At 38.1% G+C, this 24,984-nt stretch overlaps 1 protein-coding gene across 8 annotated transcripts in view; it reads right to left on the bottom strand.

The window, feature by feature from the left end:
- Positions 1–24,984, bottom strand: part of PIP5K1B (phosphatidylinositol-4-phosphate 5-kinase type 1 beta) — a 98,745-nt gene that overhangs the window by 47,639 nt on the left and 26,122 nt on the right. For 6 of the 8 annotated variants that reach the window (XR_014880565.1, XM_085213752.1, XM_085213749.1 and 3 more), the window contains 3 exons: positions 12,727–12,805; positions 10,568–10,636; positions 1,040–1,170 (listed from right to left, as the gene is read on the bottom strand). Coding sequence is in view for 7 of the 8 variants with exons in the window: in XM_085213752.1 (XP_085069878.1) it covers positions 1,040–1,170; positions 10,568–10,636 (200 nt within the window). In the remaining variant the exon portion in view is untranslated. The remainder of the gene's footprint in view (positions 1–1,039; positions 1,171–10,567; positions 10,637–12,726; positions 12,806–24,984) is intronic. The other 2 variants (XM_085213751.1, XM_085213750.1) reach the window with 1 other exon arrangement.

Genomic DNA, 24,984 nt, shown 5'->3' with positions numbered 1-24,984 from the left:
GTTTTAAGTTGTAGTTTGGTACACAGATAACAAATCTACAACTAATCACCAAAAGAAAGATCGTGAATCTTACAGTTAGCACCAGAACACGATATGGATACTTCCAAGTCCTATGAACTAGAGAATGCAAATAAATGCTTCATTTCACATAATACAGTGTCTTACTCTTGAAAGATATCTCAGTTCAGAGGAAATGAGGAATTTAAACTACCAAATTTACATCAGGAGAGATCAGCTTCAGAAGTACCTACGTGCAATTATTCTGAACATTGTCAATTCCACTTCCCATTTATTAACACTAATAATCTTTAAGCACTGATATAAGAAGAAAGACAGGGAGCTGTTAGAGTGGGCCCAGAGGAGGACCACAAAAATGACCAGAGGGCTGGAGCACCTCCCCTACAAAGATAGGCTGAGGGAGCTGGGCTTGTTCAGTCTGGAAAAGAGAAGGCTGCAAAATGACCTAATGGCAGCTTTTCAGTACATAAAGGGTGCCTACAAACAGGAGGGAAATCTACTCTTTTCAAGGGTAGATAAAGGCAAACAAGGAGAAATTGTTTTAAGTTGAAGGAGGGAAGATTTAGCTTGGATATCAGGGGATAGTTGTTTACAGAGAGAGTGGTGAGGTGCTGGAACATGCTGCCCAGAGAGGTTGTGCATGCCCCGGTCCCACTAGGAATTCAAGGTCAGGTTGGATGGGGCCCTGGGCAGCCTGTTCTAATATTAGATATGGAGGTTGGTGGCCCTGCCAGTACAGGGGGGTTGGAGCTTGATGATCCTTGAGATCCCTTCCAACCCAAGCCATTTTATGACTCTATGATTCACTGCAAATTATTAGGAACAATTTAAGAAATAACATTCAAACTCCACACATGAACCAAGCTTGACAACATGAAGACAGGAGCATTTTCAAGTTCTTCTGCCTCAACCTTCCAACCCAATTTTGCCAGAATTGTAAAACAATTCTTATTTCAAATATTTAGTTAGAATTTCATTATGAAATTCTGCTAGAAAATAGATTGAATGGGCTTGTCCTTACCTGGGTAAGAAGACACTTTCCACTACGTAGAAGTCTTGCATAAGAACATCTCTGTCTGGTTTTGAAGTAAGGTTTCCTACAGTGTATCCTATTCCCAGCTGAATAGTACCTTTAATAGCTGAGGACGTAGTCTGCATAGAAAGTAAGAATTCAAGCATCAGTTAATTACAGATAGATTTCTGTTCTTAGCAGTAACATAACTTTGCAATAACAATGCCACATCCTCTTTCATTCTCAGCCTTTAAGAGCAGAAGAAAACTTTCAACTAGAGACAACTTCTTATCAATTAGAAGATTTAAAGAAATACTGTGTTGTTTCAAAAGCCTATTAGACATTGAAACCTATTCCAGGGTCTGAAACTGCATGTGTTACATTCTGAAAAAAAAAAAAATACCACTAAAATGCACGTCTTCTCCAAAAGTAATGCCTCATATTTTATTATGTTTGCCCATCATCAGAAGCAGAAGTTGGTAGTATGGCAACAGAGGGTGAACCTTCTCACCAATACTCTGTTACATGCTGTTGATGTGTGACAGATAGCAGCAGAAGGGCACTCTGACAAAATGGCATCTGACATGGAAGTGCAAATGAAGCAAAGAAAAGATGAAAAGATTGAATAAAGCAAACCACTAGGAAGGTAAATAAAGTTGACAAGAAGGGAATAACTTCCCTTAGCATGGTGTACTTTCAGTAGTTCAAAGGTACCATTTTGATGATTGTTTTCAGACGTTATCTCTCATCCATCAAACTAGACACGGTATCAGAGAAAACCCCAGAAGCTCCATGGCCAGAATTACTGCAGCACTTGAACAAAAATATTTCAAAAGGGAGTGAAAATTACATAAGAAAAAGTTCACATACACAAAAAACTACACTTATTTTAGTCCTCAGAACAGCACATGCCAGAGCCACTGCTTATTTTTAGAAAAGATAGAGATGTGTGGTTCCTCATTAATTAAGACGGGAAAACCAAGCAGAAGTTGCAATTTTATAACTGTTCAGAACAGGCAGTTTGGCAGGAATAAACAACGCTACCATTCTTCAACTGCAACTTTGATTAATAAAAAGATCTGGCCTGCATTGTAAGAAGATTCATATTTTTCTTTCTTTGAAAGGACTCCTTTCATGCATGATTAATGTCGAGCACAAGCAGCAATTATGCAACTTTGATCAAATCAGCATACATGTGAGTAGAGTTTGTGCTTCATAGCTGGACAGCCATCTTGTTCACTGTCATAGTGAGGGACTACAACTGTAAAGCACAGCTGCTAACACAGTACTATTGCATTTTACCAAACACAGAGGATACATCATACAAAAAAAGCCCCATATATTGGTTCAATGTCAGAGGGGGATGTTGCTTGTACGGCAGAATATCCCACCAATATTTCGTAACACGTTGTTGACGTGACAGATGGCAGCAGAGTGCAAAACTGTAAGTACTATAATTACTAGAAACCATATTAGATATTGCCAAATAACTATTTCCATTAGAGTGTTAAGGTCATTACAGTTTCAATGTAAATGGCTGACAAATGGTAAATACATACAGGTTTTCTTACATGTTATCTATCTGTATGGGACTATTAATAATAATAAAATAATATTTAAAAAAGCAAAAAACAACCAACCATGAACATAAAGAAACTGCAATGGATTCAGCCTTCACTTAATTTTATGAAGTTCACCCTACTCTCATTTTTCCCACTCTTAACACTCAATCGATGTTTACTAAGTCTTCATATTCCCCACAAGCAGCTCACGAATTCAACATTCCTGCCATTTTTAGCACATCTTAGAAATGTCATATGGAACTTCAAGGATATGAACTTTGTCCTTGTGTATCTGTTTTCCTTTTTTATAACTCATTTTATTGCAACTGAAGCTTAGCCTATGAACTTTCGAGGGCAAAGACAGTGATTCTTTTGCAAGACACCTGGCTTATTGCAGGTGTTATAAAGCACCTGCTATAATGCTCATATTCTTTTCCTCAGAAATTTCACCTCATTATCACTCCGTAAGGCAAGATTATTTTTGTTTTTTTCCACTTTTTGTAACACAGTCATACAAATAAATGTAAGTAAAACAATCCAGGTTTTTAATTTTTTTTTTCCAGTGAAATGGTAGAGCTACCTAGTTATGACAGTCCTATTTATGACATGGGGAGCAAAAGGCACCTGATAAGAAACCACCACTGATTAACACTGTTCTGCAGCTGTTTTTCCCACACAGTTGCCATTAGTTCATTTCTTTTTACTACTATCTGTGAAGAAAAGACTGCTCTTATCTCTTTCACCAGCCTGTTCTGCTGGGTGGTAGAACTGAATCATTGAATTGGTTGTCTACTTCACAGCTCTTTTCCTTGTGAAAACACAAGGTAGTTCTCATCTCCAGTTAGCTGAAAAAACCATGCTTCCTGAAGGAGATCAAATCCTCTCCATGCATCAGTTCCTACAGCTTGAACGGACTATAGTTCCTTAAAATCAACTCTTCAAAACTTTAATAAGTTTAACACTACAAAAATGTATTTTCGCATTAAATCTTATAAAACTATTACATTAACCTGAAATCAGACTAAGAATGTAAAGAATCTGAGTCTGGCAATATAGCAAAAATTCCCAATGAAATTCCCACTTCCTTGATTCCTTATTTTAACTGAAACACAATGCACACTGTCTAAATTGTAAACACACTTCTTAATACCATCAAAATGGCATTAAGCAATGGCACTTCAGAAAGGGTATAGAGTTGCATACAGAAACCCTCCTGCAAACCAGAGCCTCTCTGAAGATAAATAAATAAATAAATAAATAATCCCCAGGGTTCCACTTAGTCAAAATTATTTTAGATGCATGGATTTGGACAGATCTGAATTTCCTACAAGTAAACATTTGTTCTTCAGTTACATTAGTTACCACAAGTACCAGGAATTTAAACACACCACCTCTCCTCTGCAAACATAGCTTATCTTTTCCAGACCCATGAAAAGAAACTAAGCCTCCATAAATTGTATAAACTCATAGTTCCAACCACCTGAGGACAGTGTTGTTGGAAAACAATAAGCCTTCTCCACGCAATATTTAAAAAAAAATATATATCTCTTGATCATTAAGAAATTGCTACTAAATTCAATCTGTGTGTGCAGTTACTTGGGAGTCCATTCCTTTTGCACTATGTTTTTCCTATATTTGGGTGCTTGTAGTGTCCCACTGACAGAACTCTTCCAGCAGCTGCTTCAGATGAAGTTTTCAGAGGCAACTAGACCACCTCAGCATGTCTCTGCAGCTGCCACATTTGAACTATCAGTTTCCTTTCATATTAAATCACAAAAAGGGCATGTTAAAACAGAGCAACTAAAAAACTTCAATGATTAAGTTCCTTCCTGTGTTTCTCCAAACTTGCAACTCCACTCTGTTTTTTCACTCTTCCTTAAGTTCACACTGCCTGTTTCTCTGCCAGCTGCTTGCACAGCAAGTCAGACTTCATTTAATTGGACTTCTGGCATCTACCCCACCTCTGGATTTTGCTGTGGAAGGCAGGAGTTAACAGCTACTACTAAGCTGCCCCTCTTACAGAAAAGAAGTTAACTTAGTCCTGCTAGTCTTCTTTGCAAAAAGCAGCTGTGACCTCCAAAGGTCTAGCCAAGGTTTTTGTTATGATAAGGCAATCTATCATAATAGCAAATAAACAAAACAAAAAAAAAGACAGGTATTTGCTTGTATAATCCAAATGTAAATAGAAGTGGTGTCACAGATGTAGAAAAACACTCTTTATTCTGCAGCAAAGAGTAGAAATATCCAGAGTGTATCTGCTCTTTCTGAAAGCTATCCATTACACCAGCCTATGCCACATTCCTTGGCCATTCTTTTTCTTTGCATCCTAGAACTATGCCTATGAACAAAGCAATGAAGCATTACATGCTGTTCCACATGGTGTTCACTGTACTTTCCATATTAAAGTCATCAATAACTGTGCTACGACAATATAAACTACCACACATTTTTTTCTGACATACTGCACTGAATGCCAGTATAAAGCTAGGTCATTAAACAAGCACAACTGCTATTACTTGTATTATTTTCTTTCTTTCCGAGTACAAAACATTCAGTAGTATGCTACTGAAAATTTATGTTCCAGTGCAGCTCCGTTAAGAAAGCTTCAATGTTGGCAGAACAATTCTACCCACACACATTGGTCTTTGGACGTAAACCAATGCCAACAGTCATGCAGCAATGCTGTTAGCACATGTTTGCAAGCTCTAACAATAGGTAGCTAATTTTCTTTTTCAGATAAATTCCCTTTGCTCCTGGGCAAAGCGACTGATGCCACAGATAGCCAGTTTTGAACAAGGCAAGGTGCTAATTGTAATACACTAAGAAGAACTGCAAAATATGTTACCATAAAGAAATAATCATGTCAAACAAGTATGCATCTGTGATAGATTTTGGATTACAAGCAGAGATTTTGGAAAACTGGTAACACGTTTCTAGAGTAAGAACATTATGCATTCTGGTCTGATTTTCTTCTACACATTTTAAGTGCTTCAACAGATCTGTTCATGCCTCATTATTTCTATCGGTATATGGAATGTCAGGAAGCAGATTAAGGAACTATTATATATGACTGATTACACTGCAATGCAAAAGCTGCACGAGTGTCAGCAGATTCTGATAAATGAGTCTGTAAAATATCAGGAGAAAAATAAAAGAGACTGTTGCACGCTTATAACTGTGCCACTGTCTTGATATAGTTATGAATTCCAGAATCTATATAGTTAGGATGCTTAGCAATGATTGAGCAAGGCTTTTAACAGAGTTTTAGTAAATCAAGACATCATCTTGGATCCTTGAAGTGTTCATGCGCATGGCAAATCACATTTTCTTCTGTCCAAGATTTGGGTCAAAACATGACTACTGAAGGAAACTGAAGAAAAGAAGGTCTCAAGAATTCAGATAAGTAGGAAATCTATCACTATTTTAGCTGAACTAAACAAAATTATAAAGAAACTACTGGAAGTATCTAAAGTTCCATAAACAGAACTGACAGGTCTACAGGCTAACTTATCCTTAGCTTTATCCTGAATGAAGTCAGATTTCCTCCTGAAGAAAACACAAAATAGCTTGGCTTGGAAGGCACTCTAAACATCACTTAATTCCGACCCCCCTGCCTTGGGCAAGGCTGTCACCCACCAGCTCAGCTGCCCCATCCAAGCTAGCCTTGAACGCCTCCAGGAATGCGGCATCCACAGTTTCTCTGAGCATCCTATACCAGTGACTCACTGCCCTCTGAGGAAAGAACTTCTTCATAAACATGAAAGCTTATTTTTAACTGATTGAGATGAACTTAAAAACAGTGAAAAACAGTCATTATCACAAATGTTTATAATAGCTCTTAAAACTATTCTACGTGGATTCAGGACATGTTTGGAACACACTGGTAATACACAGCCAAAATACCACAGAAATAAAGTTTTCAATTATTAATAAGATTTCTTCAGACCTTGTCTGGGACACAGATAATTTTCTTCAAAATAACTTGGTACAGTGCTGTGTTTTCTATTTGTGATGAAAACAGTCTTATTAACACACTGATGGTTACACAGAGCCAAGGACTTTGTGTTTCTCATGCTGCCTTACCAGTGAGAAGATGGGAGTGCACAAGGAGTGGGCAGGGGATGCAGCCAGGACAGCTACCCCACCCATCCTAAGCTATACCCTGTACCATTTGACACTGCTCATCAGTACAAGTTGAGGTTAAGAAAGGAAGAATGAGGGGTGGTGTTCTGAATGACAGAACTTGCATGATGAGCCACATTATACAGCAGAAACAGCAACAGCAAAAAGAGAGCAAATTAGAGTCTTTAGCTCTAATTCTTTCTCCAGCTGTCCAAATTCACTAGGTAAAACTGCATAGCCTATTTCTACTTCAGTCAGTGCACTCCAAGCAGTATCTGCATCAGCTCCAGGGTCTTCGGAAGTAAGACTGAGTAACCCACAAGGAAAAGGTGGTGAACATTTTCTGCCACTGCAGAAAACCTTTTCTTTTCAAACAACAGTTAACATACAATTTGTCCTCAGATGGACAAACGTTTTAGTAAACCATTATTCATATCAATGAGCCTGACAGTACAGTGCTAAAGAAAGTAGTTTCGTTTACACCAGATGTAAGCTACCTTTACCCCTCTCCAAGAAAAAATGTTTTTAAACACATATAAAATAGATCAAAACAAAAGTCATGTGTTTGCAATTATTTTCTCTCTAATTTTCTTCCATGTTTTCCTTATGAAGAAATTATTTGCAGTTCTTAGTAAGGGATATTTACATTTCCTTACATTTCCAGATCAAGCAAAAACATCGTTTAATATGTATTGATTTGCTAGGTTTCTTTCTCAGTGGATATGACAAATGGAAAAATGCCTCCAAAGCCAGCATTTATTTAACTTTCTCCTATGAGTCAATGAATTTTACATCAGACATTTTCCATGTATTACTTTTCCTATTTGTATGCACTTGACACATTAATGTGATGAAAGCTGTAGAGACATAATCCTTGCATGCCATTATGAAAAATGAGTGGACAATGCAACTAGGCAAAAAGCAAAAATTATTCAGGACAAAGTGATAGTTTAGTCTTCAGATGAGACTGAGAAATTCCCCCTTTCCCCCATCATTATGTAAGGAAATCGTAACCTTTCAAGCAAAGTTGTATCAGAACATTACTTATCCATAACAATTTCTTTTATTTTTAGCCTTACAGCAAGAGCTGGGAAATAGAGGCTGAAGAGGCACACTACGGCATTTCACTCAGGGAAGAGGCTGAAAAGCTCAAGGAAAACTTAAAAGACCAGATCACGTGGCTTCTAGTAAAGTTGCTGCTGAGTTTTCATGTGGAACCAGTGCAGCCCACAGTAGGAGACATGGGAGGATGACACTGACTCTTCCTTCACTAAGCCCTCTGTGTTGGAAGCATGACCTTAAAGCTGAGACTGAAACTATCAGCACGTTTCAGGACAATTAACTCCTATGACTGATTTCAGAAATCCCTTAAATCACCAAGTAAATCTTCGCATTACAAAACTTTTATAATGTCAGTGCTTCTGAACTACATTTTCGTTACCCATTCTTTCTCGAATTATACTCTTTACTGCTTTGTTGAACTGCTCCAGACATGCACCTCATGATGCAACTTGTTCAGCTACCAGATCAACCAATGCACCTCCTTAGAACAGCACATCACTGCTACAAATATTCCAGATCAAAGATATACACCAGCTCCATTTTAAGAAACAGCTACACAGCTGCCCTGGAGCTATATATGAAAGGTCAAAGCAAAGCAGAGACAAAGCCCAAACTGGCAAAATTCAAGCCAAGATCTGTATTTTGCCTGTTCTAAGATGAACAGACACATACGTTTCTCCACTTCGATTACATTTAAACAACAAGAACAAAAAGGTGGAAAGGAGGCCTCCGAGCAAGAAAAATGAGTTAGCAAGCCTCACCTGATCTGAAAACTATGGGAGCATCTTGCCTAAGCAATCTCACTGCCATCAAGGGATGTGGCAGATGGGAGCAGGAACTGCCCAAGCAGTAGAAAAAACATTAGCTTTGACTTCACACGAAGTCAAAGGACAAAAATTCTCAATAATTTTTGCCATACTAAGTACAGTAAATCATGATTGAAGAACCTGAATAATAATACTTTAAAAAAAGGAAATAAAAGTGATGTGAGCAGTTAGAGATAGATGGGTCTTAACTGCCAACAAGACTTCACCAGGAAGTGGGGCCACTGTGAAGGTTTCATAAAAATCTGGAATTAAATGGAAGATGACATGAAATGCCGCTGTCAAACACAGGTCCTGCCAGCCTCACCTCATGAACATCTTTCTACACAAATGCAGTTGACTTCTATTAAAAAACAACAAACAAAAAACCCTTCAATGGTATTATATGGAATATCTTGCAAAGATGAGAAACAGAATAAAGTACAAGGCTTATAAAGGATTTGCCTGAAGAGAAGAGATAGGTAATTAAAAGCAAAATACACTATTGTTACATTCTTCATGCACTGTTTTAGGGTTGAACTTTATTATTTTTTATTAGTATTCAGAAACTGAAGCATAAATGACAATATGCAATAACACTGAATTATGGGGTACCCATAACACAGGATCTTGAACTGAGAACAACTAAGAGTATGAATACCAGAAAAGAAATTAAACTGCTGTAAGATCCATGTACAAACAATTGGAAGCCCAGAGGAAAGAGCAGAATTTGGAGATGACACTGAACTCCCAGTATGATGTGGTGGATGCATTTCTCATTAAACTACAGAAGAATTGGCGTCATGCTATAAATCTTTACAAGGCTTCCTCTGGAATACTGTGAACTTGAACGGGAACAAAGTAAGGCACATAGGATGACTGAAAGGAATACAAATTCTCCTATGCAGGGACTACCAAATTCTGCAGTCTACTCAGGCAGTTATAAGACTGCATTAATGTCCACCTTGGGCACGTAGGTTTTCTACCTTTCTAGTACAGATGTGGAAAGTTATTAAGACTTCAGTATTTTGAAGTCATAAGCAGAGAAACTGAAGACAATTTTTAACTAAAAAAGACAACCACACATTTTCTCAGACATTGTTTTCCTTTCATTTCTGAGAAAATTCTGGGAGAATAATCTAGAATGACATCCTAGATACAAATGAAGTGAGGAGTGGGGAAAAGAAATAGCTTACTCTTCTTGACTTTCCCAGCAAAGCTGTAGGAAACACAGAGAAATAATATCTCCTAATTTATGACATGCTGTAGTAGCACATGGACCTCAATGTTACATTAGAGAAATGTGTCACTACTTCTTAGAGAATGTCTGTCGAGGAAAATGATTAAATCCATTAAGTAAAAATTGGCCTGTGTAAGTATGTACATATGTACGCATATATACGTCTCACCTTAGTTACCAATAGTTTTTGATAGCTCTAAACAGTATTGCTTCCAGAGAACCACTGAGAGACAACCAAAACCAAAAACAATACCACCTACCACCAATCTCTAAATAACCTTATGTTGCCACCATGGATGCATGGTATTACACCAAATATGTCACCTCTTAAACACTTACTTATTTCCTTACCAAAAAAAAAAAAAAAAAAAAAAGCGCACTCTGCAGCAAACACTGAAGAGGTGTTAAAGTGAATCTGTAGCTCAGGCATCCGGCATAAACATTCAAAGCATTTGGGAACTCGCTGTACTAAATTTCTGACAACTGTTTGTGTACAGAGGTATTTCTGTTGCTAAGAGCAAAGAATTTCCACCAATTTATCAAGAATGTATATTTTAAAACCATACTAAACTAGCTTATCATTTCACAGAAGGAATAAAATAAAAGGAATAAAAGGAATAAAATAATCCACAGAACATGCTTTGTTTATTCTTATATTTAGTTCTGAGGTATAGTTCACTTACAGCAGGTTTAAATTATCAATATAAAAGGAAAAGCATGAAATGAAAAGGTTTTAAGTCTTATTTACCTTTTTATATGTTTTCTCTTCATTTGGCTTTCCAGCAGTAACATCTCCATTTTCAGTAACAGATGACATCTAGTAAAAGAAGCTTAAGTTACAAATTAAATACTTTGGAAAAACAAGCGTTTGGAAAAATATCATACAATTTATTATCCATCTTTTGCTAAGTTCAAACTTTATATAGAGTACAGCAAACCACCGAGATTGGTGACAGCTCATGACAATTCTCTCCCACTGAAGTTATCTTAAGCTTTTCTTTTTACCTTGTTTAAAAAAACATCCCAAAGAGCAAAATGTAAATATTTTGTTTATAATAACCTCTTTCCTTCTTATAGGGGTGGCTCAAACTGTACTGTAAACTAAAATTTACTCTTCGTTTAAAATATAAGACCCATTGCTAATTCCCTCATTATGTTTTACACAGACTACTTCACATGTTTCTTTTTTTAACTAAATGCTATATGTTTTCAAGTACAATACACCACTTATATTCCTTGTCCTATTTGGTCCTGATTATTTCTTGTTCTACTACCTTTACATACTCAAAACTCCTCAGCACTAAGGCAAGCGTCCCAGACTTTGTCTGTTAGGAGATAGTGCAAGCAGCAACATAACATCCCAGCTCCATGCAGGCCACCAACACATTTAGCAGGAGCTGGTTTCATCACTTCTTTACTGAAAGGGTAAATACTTTTACTGTAAACATTGAACTACTGTACAACTGTCATCTACCCTATGGCTCTCCCCTAAACAAACATTTTTTCCAGAAGTAAACATCCTATCTCCACCCAGGTGTGCATGCTCCAATCAAATTTGACCTCTTGTAGCCCCAATGCCTTCACCTATAGCTTACACAGAGACAAAGCAACTGCAGCTTTCCACAACAAGGGTTATCAGCTGCCAAGAATAGCAACTCAGTCACTGGATACGTTCATGTTGATCCATTCACAGTGGCAGGGGTGGAACTGCTGCTATTGCTACCACTGTGACTGCCATCAGTATGTTCCTCTGCCATTGACCAGGAGACGCTGCACTGGGCCTACCACAGCATACACAACATATATTGTTAGTTCTATAGGTGAATTTGATTACTGTTACTTTAAGTAATTGAATAAATACTAACAGCGTCTGACACTAATAACAGAATTTACAGGACAAATTACCATTTTTCAACAGCTTTTCTCTACAGGTACTTGACTTTCAAGTATGAATAGCAGTTTAAGCTATCTTTTAATGAACTTGTCTTCGTTTCTAAATTACTTGACCTGCAAACTCTTTAGAGAAAAGCAATGTCTATTTATTAGATGCTGTATGCTGGCAGTCAAGAGGAGCTCCCAGGCAGTCTACAGTACAGAAGGATAACATTTAGTTGACTGACCAGATGCAGCACTTATTGGAACTCAGAGGAATTTTATTTCCCTGTATTTTCTTTCTGAGTTATGTCAAACACGCAGTTCTCTTCCAAAGCTAATATTAATTTTTCTTCTGTTTCATACAGATTTCAATAAAATAGATAAGTTGTTCACATTCATACAGTCTTTGAACTGCTGTATTTAGAAGACTTTTTTTTTTAAACCTTCAAAAATTCACATAAGAGAAGAACGTTGTCTTCTCTCCTGAACCACTGCGCAACCAAGCACCTTACAAGTCTGCAGTACAAAATGAGCTATCAGAAGGATCACCTTAGGAGGGATTTTACATGCAGACTAACAGGAAAACATTCAAGCTATATCCAGCACACAACTCCGAGTCAACATGAATGCCTTCTTCTCCACATCAGTATGCAGCTGTGCAAGAACATACAGCAACGAAATCCTGCTCCTCAGCAGACTGCAAGTTCAAAGGAACAATGCAAGCAAAAGTAAGAGGCTAGTTAGCCAGATATTCAGTGGCATTTATGAGAGACCTGAAGCCTTTTGCTACATTGACACACACCTGCAACTAGCAATAAGGTATTGACACAGCATTTCACCATGCTGTAAAATACTGTTAGATCAAGAACAAAGGAGTAAGTTAGAGATCAGGTGGATGAGACACATTAAGTGCGGCTGTCAAAGTAAAACAAACACACACATGCAAAGGAACCCAACAGAAAAAGCAACAGGAACACATCTTAAAATGATACTGGATTTTGCCAACACTTTCATAAATGGATGTATACATACCCTTCTGAAAAACAGGGCAAGTCATCTGGAGCTGAGAGCAATGATCAAGTCACTCACTGGTGGTGTTATTTTTCAGAATCTGTTAAAAGAAAAATCTTTCATCACTATGCCATTACAGATGCACATTTGACAAAACAGCTTAGGATTTCCTTTTTCCCCACTGTTCTTCAGCCCAAGTAAGTATCCTGCTAGATGCAAAACTGTTCAAGAATTGTCACCAGTAGTTTAGGTACAAATAGGTCACCTAATATACTTAGGAAACTAGCAGTGTTACACTGGATAAAATTAGTACAGACCAACTTGCCTAGAGATGTCACTGCTATGGCACCAGCACCTCCACTATGAAACATAGAGCAGTAGATTTACATGACTTGGAGCACTGTGAAATTAAACGCTGTCTTTGAAGAAGAGTTTTAAAATTGAATACTAAACCACTCCCATGGCATAGCCCTTATTCCTAATCCCCAAAAAGACAAAAAAAAAAAGCAATAGGCATGATAGTTTGGAGGGATGCATACTGAATAGCTGCACATAAACTAATTGTGGATGTTTTTAACAATGGTATTAGTTATCATCATAACTTCTGTGAGTAATCTTGTTGAGGTGAGCTGTTTCATAGTTAAAATGGTTTTAATATGCATATGACAAAATATTAAATAGGTATTATTTGACTCCGCCCTGGAATGAGTTTGTCCTCCCATATTACACAACCATTCTAAGCCACATCACTAAATCTAGTCCTCAATTTAATTTCTCAACTATACTGGAAGAAAACAAATCTTATTTGTCCTTAATCAGTACAAATAGTATGAATATAAAAATTGATTAAAAAAATAAAACCACCAGCCCTTATTCACCAAATTTAATTTTCCAATTATTTGAAAAGTATCCATAACATAAAAGACTTCTGAACAGTATTCTCCACTCATTCAGGGATGCAGAATAAAAATTATACCTGAGGTTAGGTACATAAAGGAACAAAAAAAAAAAAAGAAGCACAGAAAACTGGATTTTCTGAGAATAAAGCCATGCTCCCTCAGAAAAGTCCTTTCCCATGTCAGGTACTAGTATTTTCCTGCTGCAGGAACATTGTACGTCTTAGCCTTCAAGCAATTAATGTATTTCTTTACTTGGATACCTAATACCATCATCCCAAACATGAAAAACAACTCAATTCTAACAGCTTTCAGAACTGCTTTGAGTTTATTTAGCTTGTTCATACTTATAAATTTAATGTCATCAGCTGATCCATGTTTGTGGCTCTGCCGTTACACAAACACAGACTTCAAGAACTTATTAAAACAATTTCACTAGGTAGAGTAAAATATTCTTTTCACACTGACCCCTGGGTACAACTGCCAAAAAGAACCCACAGATCACTGTCCTCCAAACAATTCCAAAGGATTATTGGAACAGTAAGATCTTCCACTTCTCCCAAAACTTCCTAACGTATTATCAAATATACACAGCAAGAGCCAAACCTGAACACGGCACCTAAATTTTCTTTCAGTAACGTTAGCTGAAGAATATGCTCATGCCAGACATGGACAGAAAGCTTGTTCGTCCCCACTGCAGTTAGAAAATTATTTAAGAACAACTCATTCATGTGAAAATACGTATCTGTAATACTGACAAAAATAGGAAAACACCAAGATCCCAGCTGCAGTAACTGCCAAATATGAGAAGTCACACATCATGAAGAGTAATTTTTTCTTACCTATGCCAGTTTATTTCATTCCTAGAGGAACCCACATTTATTTCAGCTCTTAGCCTTTAGAAAAACACACCCCACCATTCTAATTTAACTGCAGCTGTTTAACCTCTTTCAAGACCTTCAATAGGACAAACATCTCATATTCCACGCAAAAAAAATTTTAGCAAAGCAAGTGTAACTTGGCATATTTTCTCCCTGCTCTGCAGCAGCAGTGACACAGTGCCTCCTCTGCTGCTTTATGCTGTGTGTATTAAGAGCTACTGATTCAGCTCTGCTGAGCTTTGGCAGAAACAAGATAGGTCACAGCTTATACTTCTGGGACCCATGCCCAAGCTATGGTAGCTGTCTGATGGACTGACCAACTGCAGTGGCAGGAAACTGCCCTAGCTGATGCATTGGGTCTCTGCATGCGTGTGAGAAAAGCAAGCTCACAACATAGCAAGGTTGGGCAGGGGCTTAGGAGGAAAGCAAAGTTGCCAGATATTCAGTGAAGGACTGGGCTGAGCTGCTCAGAAGTCAATTCTTACTTCATGACACGAAAAAGAAACAAAGTCCAGTAGAAGTTTAAAGAGCACTACAGAGCACAGAAAGATAAAGCAGTAAATCCTCCACTTATTAACTAACAGAAACCACAATTTCCATGATTCTGAGATGGTTTCCTACAGCACTGTAGAGGTGAGGTTTGCAGGTCAGCACTTGGTCCAAAGCTGGCTACATTCCCCACGCTGCTGGGCTGTGACAGCCCAGGGCAGCAGTGAGCCTCAACTATCCACCCATTTCATACCATTTACCCTTCCATGTTCCTTATAGGGCAGAAGACATTCATTCTGACAGATTGCAAGCAAATAGCTGCTTGTTTGCAAGCTGAGTTGCTTAGGCCCACGTCATTGGCACTAACAGTTTGATGATCTTTTAGCTCAATTTTAGTGAACATTAGCATCCCTGCTAACTTCACTGAAAATAGCCTTCCATCAAAAATACTGTAATTAGGATCCTACATGCCTCATGCACAGATTAAACAAAGATCTAGTTCTGCTTGCTTTCTATGGTAAAGAACACTCTTTCAAAGAAACATATTTCTCAGCATCTTCTTATCATTTGCTTACATAAATCACACATTCCAACTTAAAGCCATGCAGCTTCTTACTGTAATTGCTGCCTTGTCTGGGCTAATAGTTAAAATCTGTTTTTATTTTCTAGGTTTTGAGTGAGACACTGCATTGGGTATACTGCTCTCAGTCTCAAAAACAAACAAACAAACCTGTTTGTTTGGACCACACTGAAGGAAGAGGACATGTCTAGGACTGCGTTTACAAAGGTTGCTCTGAAAGTAATGCCACCTTAATTTTTAAGGTTTTTATTCAAACACAGAAAACAGAGCAACAAGTACACCCTTTAAAATAGTTGTTCATGAATATAAACACTGCCAAAAAGGGATGACGTGAATAAGGTGTGATTGTGGAGTGAGGGATATCTTTCTTTGGGAAGACAGGTGTTATAAAACTCCAGTAGAGAGACATGATACATTTTTTTTATTGCAACTCTATACATTCCACTTGAAAATTCCCGAGAAACATTTATATTGACTGAAAACAGAGTCCCAAATAATCAAAAAGCCTGATTTTTTTTTTTTTTTTTTTGGCAATCCTTCTTGAAACCTATTTTCAAATTCCTTTCACGGAACGCGTGGCTCCCTATTGTTCATTGTTCACAGGACTGTGTTTAGCCAGTGTATCACAATGCATAAAATAATTTGTTGTCACTCGAGTTAGCACTGCACTGCGCCCTCCCCATGTCCTGGTTCCAGCCCATCACGCACTGATGTTCGGTTGTTGTGAGCAATGGGTGCGTGTCCAGGGACAGGACGGGCTGCTCGGAGGGAAGAGCTGCTGCCATGACGGTGTGGCGCAGCGGGAGGCTGCAGGGGGGGCTGGGCCAGGCTGTGGGTCGGACATGGTTGGCATTATGTTTCATTTTAAATATCAGGAGTGAAAAACACAACAAGTAAAAGGCAAAACAAGATGGCCATTATAATTTCCCATTGGATACAAGGAAAACACTGGAAGTTAAAGCATACAAGAAGCAGTCATGTCTGCTTTAGACCAGTAATATAAAAACACAGTGTGCAGCTAGGTGTAGATAATTATTTTATCCACCTTAAGCAACGGGAAGTTTTCAACTTAAGATTACATTCCTGACAGTGATAATTTATCAGAAAAACATGTACAGTCAAAATCTTTACATTTGTTTTATAGGCATTTCTAAATCTACAAGCAGCATTTGTTAATATTCCATTAAAAAGAAAAATCATTATCATAGTCAAATTGTTTACCAATCTTTGCCACTCCTCTGCTGTAACACTAAGGTAGCATCTGTTAACGTAACTAAGAACATCACAACAACTTGACTGCAAACTCTCTTTCACAGGTAAAAATTGCCCCATCATACTTTTTGTCATGGTGGTAGCTGTGAAATGTACCTTCTCGAGTCACTTCCCCAGTTCAGTACAAAGACCTGCAGATCTATCTGGTATCATACTTTCACCAAGCCATGCTGGGAACTGTCCGGCTTCCTCTCCAGGGTGAAACTGGCAATCTTTGTTACACAATGATGCAGGAAGCAGAAAAACTTCTAGAACAAATATGGTCCACAGAGGAAGAAAGTCACAACACTTACAAGCCACTCTTTTTCTACGTAGTTGTCTCCTGAGGTGACCTCAAATGCCCAGAAATTGTTCAGGGCATTGCATTCCACCTCTCATTGACACCAGCCAACAGCAGTATGTTACACTTACACTTCTTCATAACACATTCTTCATTTTCAAACCTTCTTCATCTATCTTTTCCTTCACCAAACTCTCTCGAGTTATTAACAGTAAGGTTCAGTGACCAGACAACAGGCATAATAGATGCAACTGACTGCAGCTTTTTCATTTCTCTATCATCTCTCAGTTTCAGAGACTGCCATCTAACAGGTAGCACGGACAGTGCCAGGAAGTCCAAGATAGAAGAATCTGTACAAAAGACTTTCATGATCTGCCATGTTCTCACACTACCACAGGGGGAAATTAGGGGAAGAATGGCTCAAGGAACAAAAACCACTAATAATGTCAATCTAGTAAAGCTAATTCTCCTGCCTGCTTGGGAATGAGGATGATCAAGACTGAAGCTTACACGTTCTTAAACACTGAACAAAATTCTCACAGACAATGCAGTTACAAAACCTGCCTTCTGTCTGGATTCTCTGACAATCAATTGATACTACATTGATCAGTAACATTTTTCTCTATTAAGTGTCTTCTCAATTTGCCTGTTTTTCCAAAAACCTTGATAGAACTCTGGACCACTATCAGAATTTGTTCACACTGGTCAACCAAAACTGACAATACCTTTCCTGTTCTATCTGCAGCAGAATTTGAACAGTAGGATTATTTTTAAGATTATGTGCAAAGGAAGAAACTTGGCACAAACAAGACATCCTCCAATAAAGCATACAAGTTTTGTACATACATTGTTTCCATAGGAAAGCAAGTTAAAAATACCAGCATACATGGATGTCCCTGGGAACAGGAACTGAAGAAGGGACCTCAAAGGTTTTTTTGCATTATGCTATTTTCAGAACACTCAGGAGGTAGATGAAACTTTAACACAAAGTGAGAAGTATGACCTAAATTGTTAGAACTTGTCAAAATTCATATTATTCCCAGACAGAAAGTACATTTTAGTTTCCCTAGAGGTTTTTTTTTTCTTTCCCATTATTTAATTGCTTCTGGTTAAAGGTGAATCGACAATTCAGAGCTTCTCTTAACACCCTGCAAGCAGTGCTAGGTATTGTGCCATTTAGCAAACAAACAATTGAAAGAAAGTATAATTTGTTGTACTGCAGAAAGACGATAGGCAACACAGGAGACATACTACAGTTTTCTCAATGGTCATCACAAGTTAACCCCATCACCAAATAGTTAAAATTTTCAGTTCAATGAAAGCTTTTTACACATGTCTGGACAGACAAACAATAAAAAAAAAAAAAAAAGAGATTGTTTATGTGGCCATTCAGTTATAAGTAAACACATATAAGCAAGAGTTTCTTTGTTTTTGTATTAAGTATTCCACACACCAGTTTGTGAAATGGACTCACCCCATTTACAGCAGAAATCATGCAACCACCTAAGATCAAATATTCTTGTACGTCCACGCACCTTAAATATTCAGAGTAAAAAAGCTACTATTTACAAACCTATATCCTGAGTCAGGATAACATATTGCAATGCACAAAACAACCATTAGAAGTTCTGAAAACAGCTTAAATTATGAAACTCTTTTTACTGAATCTGAAAATTCAAGAAGTACAGAGTCTTACACCTATCTGGCCTTAACTGCCATGACTTCAGCTCTTTTCAGGAGCATGGAGAATCTCTTTTTGTCTTTCCAGAAACCTGCTACGAAAGTAGAGGAAAATTTTTAATGCATCAGAGATACCACTGATCTACCCTGCAAGAAATCCACCAGAAAATTTCATTGTGCAAACTGTGAAAGAGAATGAGGAGAAAGAATAATTAGTTCTGTTATCCTGGCAAGTTTCCCTCCCAGCCTCCAAACTGGTTACAGCGGCTTTAGATGAGACTGAAAGTCACACCTTCTGGGTAAACTCTGTAGTAGTATTGTAATGGTTTCTGCATTACTGAAAAATTGAAAAAGTTTCTCATTTCATTTTTAGGATGAAAAATGTAAAGAGCTAAGAGCCACACTGAGCTGAAAAAGCAGATCAGAAAGTGTACAGTCTGTTATACCTCTTACCTTGCCCCCCCCTAAAAAGAATTATTCCTAAGGAAATGCAGCTCATTTTATGCATCTTCAGTCTCCAGTTAATTATATAGGTTTTTCTAATTACTTCTGCTATTTTGTCTGAAAAATTACAGGGGCATGCAAACAACACAGCAAGCGAAATGGTGAACTGCATATCTAAAATAAAACGGAAAAAAAAACTGCCTCTTTTCATGGCCTCCAAAATGACAGTGCAGCACAAAGGCCACAGAGAAAAGCACAAGCAAAAAGGGTCATAAAATTGCCAAACTGTTCACACCACCCTTATTTACCTTATTTACTTATTTACCAATTAAACGAATTGACAGATTTTTAGAGTATCAGAAAGAAAGCTGAGCACAGCACTGAGATTCTGATACTCTATTTGATTCCCCCAGCACCCCCCATTTCCAAGAATACAGTATAACAGCTGGATTAAAACAGACAAAAAATAATAGATAGTAAAAAGAAAAATGGTATTTAGTTTGTAGGCTGAATGAGATTTATCAGAATAGTTTGTACTTTGAAATGATATGTTTCTTTGTAATGCTTAGATCTACTGCAAAAAGCATCACATCATCTGTCTGCCTGTAGCTTCCAGAAAGAAAAAGCACATAAGAAGGTGTAATACCAGCAACTATCACCTCCATTGAAGTTTGACTACCAGGGAGATTTGAGAGTTTACACAAGCCCTGCCCTCTCCCGTTTAAGATGGTGCTCATATTGCATTAAACTGCCTTCCAGAGTGAAACAGACTACATGTGCAATTACCACATGGAAAAAATCCAGAACAACAGCATAAGCTGCACATTCTATTTTCTACCACAAATCACATTATTTGTTTGAAAATAAGCTATTTTTATTTTTCATATGGAGACTTGCTGAAAAACAATGGAAATAAAACTGCAAATTTGTAAAATTAAGCACGGTTTACAAATTGTTTGAAACACAGCATATAGTGCTCCCACAACAAAGCTTTGTTTTTGAAATACTACATCTCACAGGTAACTTGAATGTCGTCTTCTAAGTGTTCTTTTTTTATTTGTTTGTATCTTTAACTTCCATAAATTTTCAAATTCAGAGCTTAAATCTATCTTATTTGCCCAAAGCCACGATTTCACTCTTCTCAAAAACACAGAAGTATCTTTGCATCTTTCCAAACATTACTTATAAAAACAGTGCAAACTTTCTACTGCATTGTAGGTGGTGTTCATTCATTAAGAACTATGGGATTTCTCCAAATCACTGATATTAGACCAGTAATCAGAAAGAACAAACATTTGATCCCTGACACAACTGACGTCACGTGTGTATTTTGAAAAACTGCTAACAAGCTCTGCTTTTACAAAGTGAAGTGGCCTCATAAATTTCTCATTATTTTACAAGAGCCCAAAGGCACACAGAGTAGAAAGACGTATTTGCACACAGCCAAAGGCGGCTTCCAATTCTTGCTGTAACAATGCCAATTCTAAATGCTAACAGTAGCTTTTGGGAGATTATCATTCTATCTACACAGTCAGCTGCAGTTGCAAGGTTGAAGACATCTCACAGCCAAGAAACAGAGCTCTGCTCCATTACTTTAGGAACTTGAAAATGACAGTGGTCCTAAGGCTATTAACGCACATCACTTTGAGATAGCAATACATATAGTGCTTATTCTCTAACAGTTACTCCTGCATACTGGGATAGATGGTTGATTAACAAAGCAAAGAATACAATCAGAGAAAAAAATCTTCTGTATTTGACTTTGATAGTACACGGAAAATTGAATGACAGGACTCAAATGACACACAGTGGCTAAGATTTATGTAAGGAAAGCAAGGCAAGCAGTATCACTCACAGAATTGGGAAGCATGATCCAAGAGGAACGATGTCACATACAAGCAGAAAAAGAGATCAGTAGAAGTGTTCCCGTTTTCTACAGGAATGATACAAACAGAGGTGCAAACAACCCAAGCTTGCTGGGTGAGAATTATCTTTCAAAGAGGTGTTTGGTCACACCAACTACTGTATCGGTCTGAAATTCCAGAAAGCATCATTCAGAAAATGGAGAATAGCTCAAAAGGCTGACCACAAGCATAACTGTACTCATTGAACATGGTAGACCAAAAGCAAAAAGCATGGATTGAATGGAAAAAGACAGAAATAGAGGGGAAAAAAGCAGCAATAATTTTTCAGACACAGAATTCTTCCAGGTACTCTTCACACAGGTTTAAAAAGTCATCCATCACTGATGTCACTGGATTGCAAAACATACAGTACACCTTTGCAAAGCCTTCACAGAATCTGAATGGGAATGCTAAGTGGCTGAAAACTACCAGTAATTGTGATGAGGTTAAGCATTCAGGCTAGAGACACCACAGTTTTGGGTTTGTTTTTTTTTGTTTTTTTTTTTTGTTTTTTTTTTTGTTTGTTTGTTTTTGCAAGTTTTAACAAGACTCAGACAACTACAAGAGCTCAACACTTTTGTTTAGAAGTTATGAGTGGCAGCTTGCAAATATTCCTGCTGTTAGCACAAAGAAGCCAAGACTACAAGAAAGACAAGAATAAATTGAGTCCAATACTGTCTCTTTCTCTAGTAGGTTATTACATGTAGTGTTTAACAGATCTGAAGCGGATGCAATGATAATGCTCCAGTCAAGTTTTCAAAAGGATCCATGAAACATTCTCAGAAACTTAAAAGATCCAGTTTGTGTGAAGCTGCTCTGTCAGTAAGGTTACGCTGGAGTACTGCACCCAAGTTTAAGTATCAAACTTAAGGAAAGGTGGGAGTACACCTCAGATCAACAAGAGGTAAGAACAAGAATGATCAAATATTTAATGCAGGAACTACGCAGGAGGATGTGAAAGAAAAGGAAATTAGTCTAAACAACAAAGAGGAAAGACTGATGAAAGAAAGACATAAGCTAATCACAAATTTATAAATTACCATGATGAAAAATATGTATGAAATAACAACAACTTCATGCCAGATGTGATGCTCTCTTTTAAGACCTGTGCCTTTTCTTCATTCACTATAACCTCGATGAAACGTCATCCATATTTCTCTTCATTCAGAACTGCCATACAAATGTAACTACACAACAGCTGCATATAACTAAGAAATTAAGAAGTTAATTGAAATTATTTGCTTATCTAAACTGAACATTCACTGACAGATTGTTGATAGACAACACAAAATATCTGTGGCCAAAATAACTAACGTGTACTAAAACAGATGTTTACCAGTTCTCTACAAGCTAGTCATAACTTGCAAGTGAAATGCTTCTGGCAATTATTTTTAACTCCTTTAGCCTATTAGCATATAATCCTAGAAGAGTTTGCAAAAACGTGTTATGGAAACACTGCTACTGATACTGAAGTGAATTATTATCATTTTCAAAGTCTTCTATGTCTTCTTACCTGGTTCCTGCAAGCTTAACTTTTCTACACGCTTTTAATGAGTGTTAGTTAAACAGATTTTCAGAAGCCACATTATCTAGGAAATGCAAGGCTCTAAACATTCTATTTCAGGGTATTCCATAGCTGCAAAAGACAGTTAAAGAATGGAACAGACTGTCTGTGATGTGGCAACACCAGACATTTTGGAACTGATTAGACAAATAATTTAAATCCAGTTGGTACTGTTTTGAAGGAAGGGAAAAGTCTTGATCCCGTCGCGGTTCCTCCCAGCAATACTACAACATTTAAGCTGTAGATCTGCAACAATCATATTTGCTGCACCTATTTTCCTACCTTCCCAGGATGCTCGATTAGTTATTGCAACTCCAATATTCCAGGCCCCAGAAAAACTCACCCAGAAAATCAAACTAACAAAAAAAAATAAACTAATAATAATAATAATGAGGGAACTCCTCACAATTGTAAGTGCGGTTTTCACATGGACTCCCCTGAGATAAAAAGAAATGGGAATTGTAGAAAGGCTTAGGTTGGAAGAGACATTTAAGATCATCGAGCTCCGAACACCAATGCTGTGAGCAGGGCTACCACCCACCATATCAGGCTGCCCAGCATCCCATCAAACCTGGCCTTGAAGGCCTCTCCAGGGATGGGCATTCACAATCTTTCTGGGCAGCTATGCCAGTGCTTCACTACCCTACGAGTGAAGAATTTCCTCTTAATATCTGATCAGAATCTACCCTATTTTAATTCAAAACCATTTTCCCTTGTCCTATCACTATTAGGCTACGTAAAATGTGAGTCCCCTTCTTTATAAGCTCTGTTCAAGAACTAGAATGCCACAATGAGGTCTCCCCAGGACCTCCTCCAAGCTAAAAACATCCAAATCACTCAGCTTGTCTTTGTAAGAGGTGCTCCCATCCTCTGCTCATCTTCATGGCTCTCTTCCGCACCTGCACCAACAGCTCTACATCAATCCTGCACCATAGACCCCAGCCTTGGACACTGCTCTCCACATGGGGCCTCACACCGGCAGAGAAGAGTGGGACAAATACCTCCATTCTTCTTCTGGACACTCCTCTTCTGATGCAGTCCCAGATACTGTTGGCTTCTCAGGCTTTACGCGAGCAATGCTGCCTCATGTCCAATTTGTACTCGTATCTGGGACTGTCCTTACTAAGTGCAACACCTTGCACATGACCTTGCTGAATTTCGTTAGGATCAGATGGATTCACTCTTCAAGCACATCCAGGTCCCTCTGAATGGCGTCCCTCCCTTCTATTGTGTCAGTACGTAGGTATAATCTGCAAACTTGCTGAGGGTGCACTTGATCCCATCATCTATGTCATAGGTATCCAACCCTTGGCTTGTCTGGGCCACACTGAGTGAAGAATTATTATTTTGGGCCATATATATGTAAGGCTGCTCCAAAAATAATGTCACCTATTTATTTCCATGGAAAATACAACAGATCGAATTAGTGTGCTCATCGTATTTGACAGAGAAAAATTCTCAGCTGTCGCTGTCACCACTGCTGAAACATACCACTCATGGCCTCACTGTGTTCGCATCCACTGTCTGGTCTCCATAAATGTTCAGCATGCAGCGATAATGTCAGCTCTGTACACTTCATTTGAAAATCTGCAGATAATATACTTAACACTGACTGAAGATGGAGTTGCAAACATAAGTTAATGACTTCACAAGCAATCTAGAGACCTACTCTTAAGTGCCTTGATCAGAATGGGTAGTATAGATGCATATTTTTCCAATGTTCACAGGACTGTGTTTAGCTAGCGTATCACAATGCATACAGTTATTTGCTATCACTTGAGTTAGGGCTGCACTGAGCCTGCCTTATTCCCTGGTCTGAGTCCAGATACTGCAATCAGTACCAGTGTTTGGTTGTTGCTGAGCAATGTGTTTGCACTCAGCAGGGCAGTTACCTCCACAAAGGCCCAGCAGTGTGAACCACCCTCTGCTGCAACCTGTGCCAGATGCAGCCCGGAGGCTGGACATGCCTGATTTAGACCACTGACAAAGATGTTAAAGAGTACTGGTCCCAAGAGCAACTCCTGAAAGACACCACTCATGACAAATCTCCACCTGGATATACAAATATTGACAACAACCCTCTGGCTGTGACCATACAACCAATTCTTTATCTATTTAACAGTCCAGCCTTCAAATCCATCTCTCTCCAGTTTAGAGATAAAGATGTAGTGCAGGACCACATCAAAGGCCTTTCAGCTTCGGGAAGATAATCAAGAAGGCAATGTAAGGCAATGCAGCATGTCAAGACCTTTCATCCCTGTTAACAAGAGATCCACTGTATCATTGTTT

This window comes from Meleagris gallopavo, chromosome Z (assembly GCF_905368555.1).
Source record: "Meleagris gallopavo chromosome Z, MGAL_WU_HG_1.1, whole genome shotgun sequence".
NCBI classification, from domain to species: domain Eukaryota; kingdom Metazoa; phylum Chordata; class Aves; order Galliformes; family Phasianidae; genus Meleagris; species Meleagris gallopavo.
This window is presented reverse-complemented; position numbering and strand designations above follow the sequence as displayed.